The sequence below is a fragment of the Cyclopterus lumpus genome, chromosome 3 (assembly GCF_009769545.1).
Source record: "Cyclopterus lumpus isolate fCycLum1 chromosome 3, fCycLum1.pri, whole genome shotgun sequence".
NCBI lineage: Eukaryota > Metazoa > Chordata > Actinopteri > Perciformes > Cyclopteridae > Cyclopterus > Cyclopterus lumpus.
In genome coordinates, this window is record NC_046968.1 from 13,448,498 (window position 1) to 13,458,417 (window position 9,920).

The 9,920-nt window shown below is 41.2% G+C and overlaps 1 protein-coding gene across 1 annotated transcript; it reads right to left on the reverse strand.

Annotated features, from left to right (window-relative positions):
• Window positions 1-443: 443 nt before the first annotated feature.
• On the reverse strand, window positions 444-9,689 carry lmo1 (LIM domain only 1). Its single transcript, XM_034527144.1, has 3 exons — window positions 9,472-9,689; window positions 1,979-2,104; window positions 444-549 (listed from the first exon to the last, which is right to left on the reverse strand). The coding sequence occupies exons 1-3, from the start codon at window positions 9,675-9,677 to the stop codon at window positions 444-446; spliced, it is 438 nt and encodes a 145-aa protein (XP_034383035.1). The 5' UTR covers window positions 9,678-9,689.
• Window positions 9,690-9,920: the final 231 nt, after the last annotated feature.

Sequence of the window (9,920 nt, forward strand, 5' to 3'; positions counted from 1 at the left end):
AACTTTGGTTTTGGTACAAGAGAAAAAACTCACTATGAACATTTAAGAATCTTTAATTCACACTAGTAATAAAATTGCATTACATTTCATAAAATAAATGTTCCAGTTTATATATACAGAGAAAACAGACTGTACATACCCTCCAATGAACCATTTCTAAAAGAAAAATTAAACCAACCGGAAACAAATTTCACAAAACATACAAGCAATACAGTGCTCAGCTAAGCAGGCACAACTGTACATCAAAATGTGTAACTGCTCAGTGTTGGGGTGTGGGAGGGGCGAAAAGTTGAACATTTACAATAGAGTCCTTAGGGACTGATAAAGGGGTCTTAAAAAGTATTGCAGGCAAGCAGACATACGCTTGTCTTTCTCCAAGTGCAGCAGAACATCCATCTTGTGTGTAAAGTGTGGAGCCGATTGTTGCTGCCACGAGGTTCCAACTATTGAACCTGTGTCTCAAAGCTTCCATTCAGCTGGCCCTCCTCATAGTCCATTTGACACAAAATCATGTTGTTTTTTAGGAAAAACTTGTCGCCCACGCAAAACCTGTTGGCAGAGAAAAACAAACAAAGGCAGAACTGTTGTTAAAAACACAAAGACGTTTACTGTTGGCATTATGACAAAGTGGTGTGTGTGTGTATGTGTGTGTGTGCGTGTGTGTGTGTCGACTGTCTGACTCTACTCTGGCAGTGAAAATACTGCATTTAAGATCAGCAGGTAATGATGATTGTGTTTGTTTGCACACATTAGGTTCGGGATATTTTACCTAACAATGATGGACACTGGGCCTCCTCAGATTCAAAGCCCGTTTTGATGGTCATCATAAATGTGTGGCATCATGCATGGTTTAAAACACTAGCAATTCAAAGAAAGCAGACACGAGCACTGGCACCCGATAAAAGGAAGGTCAACTCAGCGGCGTTTTTACCAGGACGGGTGTTTCCAAGCTTTCCTCTGCCATAGGGTTAGCTCTCTCACACACCAGTTTGGTGCTCGGGAATGTTTTTCCTCTGAAGTCTCAGAGTCAATTGAGGAGGAACAAATAACACATAGCAGCCTGCCCTACTGATGTTCCTCTCTGCGCCACTGTTTGTTTGTGTGACACAGTGGAGGCAGCTCCATAATGTCACTGAAGGGGAGTGACGATAAGAATATAGCCAAGCATAGCTTAGCTTCAGTAATGAGCCAGGCTGGTAAAACAGTCACGGCCATGGCAATACGATGCCAGATGAGACCTGGCTTTATGTCTGCCAGCTGAGGAGAGAGACTGCAGTCATAATTCCGTTATAGCAGGTGTTCACTATGGTAACTGAATCTGGCCTGCAGAAGGTTAATGGGCTCGTGCTGTGTGGAGGAACAGGGTCACAGAACCCCTGACAAGCATGCAAAGGACACTCTGCTCCCAGAATAGTGCCATTACTGACAGTATATTAATGGGAAAAAGCAATATTTTGGTATGTCATATTCTATGTGTATCATACCATGGGCTTTGTGTTCACTCCAATTTCATAATAGATCACATCGCCAAGGAAGCACCATTTCACACCTGTGTAGGTCCTTATAATGTAACACACCTCTAGAGGACTTTAATTTTGTAGCTCCTATCCTCGCATACTGAAGAACAGAGAGCTATATTTACATCCCTCTGGCTTCAAAGATTTACAGACTTAGCTACAAACAAGGACAAACTGCTGGCAATGTGTTACAATCGAAAATAATTAGCAGGGCATTACAAATGCAATACAGCAACCTTTATTTTTACAACACAGGAAGCAATCCACAACTTTGTTTTTCCGTAGACTTTTCAGGTGATCTGTAAATATATAATAAGGCAACAAAAAAATACTGCTGTAAGATTTTTCAATAGCTTCTAATAGTTAAGCTATTGGCCCTTTTAACAATCAATTCATGTTGTTTGTTTGTTTGTTTTTGTTTTTTAAAGGCGATGTTGCACAGTTATGATCCCCATTCTTACCTCTGGTTACAAAGCTGACAGGCAAAACAGTCCAAATGGTAAACATTATCTCTGGCTCTCATCACCATTTCAAAAGCTGGGATCAGTTTACTGCAGGCTGCACAGTTCCCCGTCGTACCAAAGAGCCTGAAAGACAGAGAGCACAGACAGCGATTAGCCCACCTTCCCTTTACCTTGGTGCAATAAAAGAGTAAACAAAAATGTACTGACTGCAAAAACAATAGAAGTAAAATGCTGCAAGGGACGGGAAAAGAGGGCGAAGTCGTAATACGTTGAATCTAACGCACAAATCTTTCTCGGCACCCACTTGGTATTTTTGTTAACGAGAGTTACAAATATAGATCCTAATTCTTGGCTAATGATCTAATTAAAACAATCATATGGTTTTAATCTCCTTCTTCAAAGAACCCCTGCACATTGCAAAAAGCATGAAAACAAGTCTGAAGCAAACCATTTAAATTGTTGAAAGTTGTCTTCTTTCATAACAAAAATACCTAATGAAGCCTTTCGTCAACCAAAGCCAGCTGGGTTTTTGCACAAGAGGCTACATTCTATAATGTAGTCATAAGTTCAAAAGATTTCTGTTACAAGGATTTAGGCTCAATCTCTTTCTTCACCTCCCTTCTTTCATTCACAGAGGAGCCTGAGACCGTGATGGGAGATGTAACCTTGAAGAGTTAACTAAATGTTTAACAGTGAATAGACTCGTTGCTCAAACCTGGCTGCGGCTTGTTTAGGCTTATAGGAGCCAAATGATAAAGGTCACAAACAGAGCAAGGAGGCACTGGTGTAGCTCTCTTTCCTCCTCAAAGCAAAAAAACCCTCAAATGCTTCCCCCAGTCTGATTTACATTTTCATTTTCCAAGCGCCTGCCCCTATGTTTAATTTGGAGATTCTGGAGCACAGATAGATTTATATATTCTGCAGGAAGAGAAGAACCGTTTCGCAGCTTTGCAAGAGGGGATAAGGCAACCGCAGATTGCCATTCCAACAGTATGTTAAACACTTTTTCCCCAAACTTGTAGGGCTCAGACAGAGGAGTCACAGTGTTGATATTCTGCCTTGTTTATGCTAGTCCCATTCAGTTGCTTTCACCTTGTTAAAGGAAACGTATCCAGCAGCCCTGCTTCTAATTAGGGGCCACTGCCCCAGAAGAGCAGGAGAGACAGAAACAGAGCGAGGAAGGCTGTTATGTTCCATGAGAGGGATTCACAGGTGGTTAAACAGAGACATTGTTACAACTGGTTACTGTTTCTGTAAAACACTGCATCTTCTCATACAGTGCAACACAAAGACGCAGTATTTGTTCCCCTTTTCCAAATATCTAGAAGATTCTAACACATTGAGTATGGATCCAAACATTTACCAAATATTGGTGCTGCAGTTCTTCTTGTTTCCATTACAGTATGGAGGGTTTCCTGGCAGCCTGGATTTCTTGGTTTTGTAATAAAATGAAGGCTAATTATTTCCCCTGTATTTCCCTCTGTTAGATATAACCCACTCTCTGACACCTCCTGTGTCATCCATCATGACAGTCAAGAGGGTCTGCTCAAGGTTTCACACCACACCTGAGCTTTCAACTGGACTGAAGGGTCACACGGTGATGTCTTTTTCTCCCCCTCAGAGAACCGAGGCTGAAAACAGCCCAGAAAGCTGTAGCCACTTACATAGTCTGACATGCACACACCTGTAAAAGCTCCTAGGATTATTCTAACCCTTCTCTTATACACCCCGCTGGGCTGCGGACATGGTGCTGACTTGATACATACAGGTTGTGAAAACGCCTGGTGGGGAAGCCCAGCTTGCTGCCGACACTAAGTTCTATCTTCAGTCAAAGCAGTGTGCTAGTTTTTACCTTTCAGCTACATGTACAGTATATTCTCTACAAACCAATGATCCAAATCCTTCCCATTTATCATTAAACACAGGGATTGTTTTCTGTTTACATATACAACCCTCTCACAAAAATACAGGATATTCTGATTGACTTTCAAAACAAAAGAAATGTAAAAACTGTCAGAATACAAACACTATTACTTAAATAAACCTGAAAATATTATTTTTTACTTGAAAAAAAATAATACCAATATACCAAAGGCTTTCAGCAGGAAGAACCAGATCTGATTAGTTGCTTACCATCCTTTATTTTTGACATGACATTAAAGGGGCAATCTTCCAATATACACATGGCTCTGGAGAGGCTTTGTGGAGTCTGCGAAAATATCCCTGACGATGTCATTATGGGTTATCTGTTAACAGTTTGGGATTGAAGACTAACAATTTATAACAAAGACACCCCCCTTCTTACTAGATCTGGCCCTTAATTTGTGCCGAGGCTAGTCGGTAGTACTCTTGATTAGTGAGACAACAGTATTCTGCTAATAGCACAGAGGCCTCACACATTTTAGGTGGATGCACAGTACAAATGAAGCGACAGGACCGTGGCACGTTCTCTTAACTGACGATAGTCTTCCAATCATGAAGAGATAAACCTCTTCCCATGCTAAACCCACTTCTTATCTTTTTTGTGGTTTACTATCACGGCAGAAATTTGGCACAGCTTCCATCTTCACCATAACATTAAGAGTTGCAGCGTAAGAACGGGTCCAACTCAGAGTTCTTCAGCCAGCAATTGATGTTTCTGGGTTATAGCATGGTATCAACATATGGCTTAATTGGACTCCTTGTGGTAAGAGGAGATTACAGCCTGAGAGAACTGTTCAAACACATTACACTCTTCTCTTTGTGCTCCTAGGAAGCTAAAAGCAACTGGAGTTGCACCACTGCTTGCAGCAGTCTCAAGAGAAACAGCTGAAGTGGAGCTGCGTATAGAAAGCAATGAATGTTTCACACCAAAACATGATTGAGATGAAAATGTAAAGGTCAAAGGATTTTCTGTCAGATCCGAGAATGTAAAGTAAAATAGATACATGCAATTAGGTCGATTCAAGCTTTTGAAAGTAAAGCGGGAGCCCCCACATGAACAGGACAGACAAGGTCATCTTGTGCTGAAGGATGGACGATACTGTGATTATACAACTATAGGGAAGATGTCATCTATACAAACCATACACAGTATGTACAGTACAATATACACTCAAACCTATGCTTCTTAGCACTGAAACAGTGCCTTCATACATTGTGGATTATCTTTGAAAAACATTCATTCATTTCATTTTCAATAGATTTTAGTCATTTTTAAGTTTGAATAGGCTTCATGCAGAATGTCCTGTATTGTAGGAGTGCACTGGCTCATGCACTTCCATTTTTGTGGTCATTTGGATTAAATAAATCAGTATTCTCAAAAGGAAAGTGAAAAAAAATTCTACATCAATTATTATTTCTATTTATTCAGAGCATGAATGGTGAGTTTCTGGAAAATATGAGAGTATTGTTCAGTGCTGCTCATAATACACTGAGCCCATCAGGATTTAACGATCAATCATCCGCATTGCAACAGTTTGAAGCACATAAAGTCCTCTTTTTAAACAGCCGCTTCTGTGGTTTATTTAAATGGTTTAGAGCGGGTCAGAAGTGCTGATTTGGATTGCTCCCACAACCCGTAAGACATTCTGTGAAGGATTTCTGAACAGCATGAAAAGTGGAAGCAGGCAGGCTATTCATTTTAGGAACTTTTAAAAGTCATCATCTTTGTTCTGTTATTATATGATCCGTTTTATAGTACATAATAGTTAGTAGGGCTGAAACGTGGTAACTTTAGTAATATACTGAAAGATATCATAGAGCCCCAGTGACCAACAGTCCATGATATTCAATTCACTTTCTTACACGACGTAAGTAAACTATACATTCTTGTGTTTGAGAAGCTAAAACCTAATAATTATTTTGTTTGTAAAATGACTTTGATTACCATAATAACAGCTGTTTAATATAGTATGATATAAATAATTAATATTATATTCAAATAATAAATGACAAAGTCCCTCTCAGATTACAGGCTTTCATAATGGGATCCATAGTAATCATTCATGTAGCTCATATCTAATTATATGCATAGTATCTTGTGTAACTTAATAAAAAAATAAAAAGTTAATATAAATTTATTTTTAATAGGTATGGGGCTGCACGGTGGTGTAGTGGCTAGCACTGTCACCTCAAAGCAAGAGGGTCTGGGTTCTATTCCCCAGATTTGCATGTTCGCTCCGTGTCCGCGTGGTTCTCCGGATTCCTCCCACAGTCCAAAGACATGCAGCTCAGGTTAGTTGGACTCTAAATTGCCTGTATGTGTAGATGTGAGGGTGAATGGTTCTTCGCCCCATATGTCAGCTGGGAATCCAGCGCCCCCCGCGACCCTAAATAAGATAAGCGGTTCGGGTAAATAATAAATATGACTTCTCATCTAAGCTCTTGCATGCATTATAAGACAACATGTAGAGCTTCCAAATCCCTGCCTTCTACATTTTTCAACACAGTGGAACTGTAAAAAATCTGTACTCCTTAAAGAGCTTCCTATTTAGTAGCTAAAAATGTGTGCTGATGTGGGTTGTTGGGAGCAGAGTTGGGTGGCAAGAATGTAAAGAAGCTTCTGTTATTCAGTCATTACAATCACTCTTCAGAGAAAAGAGAGCCTTCTTAAGTTCTTTCAATGTGCTGCTTTGCCAACTTCAAACCCGTAAAGCTCCGACAGTGCATCATCTGCCTTTCTGTATTGCTTCTCCCAGATTGGGCTGCAGCTCTTAAAGTTTCTACCTCTTCTCTGAGCTCTTTGAGACCCAGCCGGCACAGAGTTAGTCAGATTTGATAAAAGAGAAATCTGGTAATGCATGCATCGCATGTTCTGACCCTCCCCAACAGTTGTGTCTTTTTGAAAGTGTAAACCTTTGTGTTCAAATCTATCTTGCTCAGAGAGGAAGAGCAACTGCTAAGGGAGGAGATGAATTGTTTTACCTCCTATAAATAAGGAGAGGACAGATTTGGAAAAACAGTCACATCCAGATGGAGCTATCATCTTCTCCCTGCTATTTCACCGGTTTGTGGATAACTTCTAATGTTCATTATCTTGAAAACGTTTTCCTCTTACAGTTAATTATACCCCATTTTGATAAGTGGATGACTATTATGTCCTTTCTAATATATGAAATAGAGGATTAAATGATTTCAGGCTTCAAGTCCTGATGATCACACCATGACTAGATTGTCAACCCTCTGGTGAAGTCGTGCGATCCCCGGCCCTAGACATAAAGGAAACGCCTAATTAATCTATTATTCTCATTTATAATGAAAGAGTTTGCCAAGTCGATAAAAAACTCTCTTGATACCGGGAAGTGAAAGTCAGGGATAATAGAAACTGAACTTTGTGTTGGTGCAGTGGCTTTCAGGGTGGGGGAGGGGAGGGGCGCTGTTTAAGGTATGTGTATATTTTAAGGTGTGTGTGTGTGTTGAAGTGTAAGATTCAGGAAAGCATAAGTGCATTCAATAAGTTGCTAATGCCACTGAAGGACAATCACAGATGGAGCTCCTATAATAATTAATGTGAGCATGGCAGGGATCCAAACTCGGGGAAATAACCAAAGTGTGTTTGATCCAGCCGCTTGTCTTTAATGAAGTGCAGGAGGCTAATTCAGTGCACAGATTTAACTTTATTACAGCAGGTGAGTGGAGCCTTCGTCTTACTACAAAGAAAAGAAGGAATGAAAAGGAAACTAGTGTCGGATGAAGACTGCATCACCTACTTTCAAATACTCTGGTCTCTCAAACTGCCTGTTCTCTGTGCGCAAGGCAAGGTTTTTAATTTGTTCCATAATAGAATTCATCTCAAGCATCTCTAGCCATTAAGTACTCTGCATTTGTCGCAGGCTGAGGAGCAGGCGAGTGGGATGGATTTCATTAGGCAATCCGGGGCAACAGAGGAGCATAGAAAGCTCTCTCTTCATCTTTCCTTTTTATTCTTATTTTAGTATTCCTAACTCTTGATTTCATGTGTCGTTCTCAGTTTTTCATCCCGTCTCTGACCTCCACGTCATGCCGGTCTAATGTGCGAGAAAGCTTTTCCTTCTCCCTTCACAGTGCCAGTTAGGCACTTATAGCTTGGGGGTTGGGGTTGATGTCCTTTCAGCAGATGTATTCTACCAAGTGAAACTCTGAGCTTCATCATTTTTGCCTTCTCTTGGTCTTTTGCCCATTTATTATTACCTCATCTGCACCATCTGCCCCTTCTGGGGGCAACATCAGGTCTTAGCGGACCTCTCACTGCATCTTAAAAGCATTAAGTGTGGGTGGGAACTGATGGATGGTAATGGCCTATCTCAACGTAACGTCCCTAAGCACCTCTCAAGTGGGCTGCGGGCTTCCTCGAGGTCAGAGGAGGAGCTGAGATGTAAGTTAAATGTCATGGAGATCCATGAGTGAGGGAGGGTGAAAACCAAGTTGATTACGGTTCTTTTCGGAGTGTCACAAGATGATAGCTGCTGTTTTGAATGTTTGTAAATTAGAATATTAAACTGAAACAAACCTTGTGGGTAGCAGTAAGCTAGAAGTAACAGCGAGGAGACAAGTAGGCAGAAAGAAAGGGGAAAAGGGGGAGGGCAGTGCAGGACAGGGAGTTTTAAAAGGGGGGCGGGCTGAGGGCACCGGCATCCCTAAGTCGGCCCCTGGGGGATTCCCTCACAGATAAATGGAAGGATCTCATTGGGAATGTGACTTAACGCCCAGGAAATGGTCATGTTTAATTTAACAAGCAGATGGCAGGGGCATCTGAAGGGGGGTATCCAGAGCCAATGACACTGTTGAAGCAACAAGCCTGGAGGATTCTCACAACCTACAGCTTGTATATGCAGGACAGTCTTCTGTGTTGATGAACAAATTATGATGGAAATATGAAAAACAGTAAAAACAAACATGTGATGGTTTGAACTTTAACTTACTGGACATATAGTGTCAGTAGCAGTGAGACTTTATGCCGGGGTTTGAATGTATAATGCAATTCATATTAAATTCAAATGTTATTGATTTCTTTTCCACAGTAGCTCCTAATGTCTTTAAAATTCATCAAGATCAGATATTGCCGGATGTTAAATGAAGCTACAAGAACAAGCTATTGTAAATGTAACCCACTGCTTACTTTATAGTCCAACTGTGACTGTGCATTATTCTGGATGCAGCGATACTGAAATGTCATGACAGAACGGCTCATCCTTTGATGGTTGCACAAGAATTTTGTACAGTATTCAGAATTTAGTTTTTTTTTTCAAGTAGACGCACACCTCCGAAAGATTCCCAGATGTTAAGTTTTTGTTCTGCCAGTGGAATATGTTTGTGTTGGAGCATCCCCTGAGGAATATTTGAATGATTTAGATTTTAGCTGTGTTTCTGTGAATGGAAAACACAGGAAACACACACTGAGAAACCAAAGCAAATGCTACAAGAGGCAAAAAAAAAACTCTTTATGATTCTTTCATGTCACAGAGCTCTTGGAATGGCATGGCATTTGTGTTTGTTGTGAGTGGAAAGAGGTGATTGTGTGTCTTGCTTGCCTCAGGTAGTCCCTGCGACAGAGGATGAGGTTGGCTTTCGTATAGAGGGTGGAGCCCACCTCCCCCAGGCGGCAGTCACAGCAGGCACATTTGAGACAGTCCTCATGCCAGTATTTGTCCAGGGCCTTGAGCAGGTAGCGGTCTTTAATCTTGCGATTGCAGCCAGCACAACCCTTCTGTTTCCCTTTGGGCTGGACGGAGAGCATCGGCACACCTGTAGTGATAAGGAGACAAACAGCCATGTGTGATTTACAGCACAGGAACACGAGTGACTTTTCATGTTCTCTTTTTGATAAGCTGGCTGCTTCTCGAGGCGCCTAAGCCCAGCCGTGCGCATGGCCACAGCACACGGCCTACCTGCTTCATATGCATTAAAGAAAACATTCTTCCATGTAGATAGGCGCACAGGTCACATTGGACTACAAAGCCCTGACTTACTTGTTCCACTA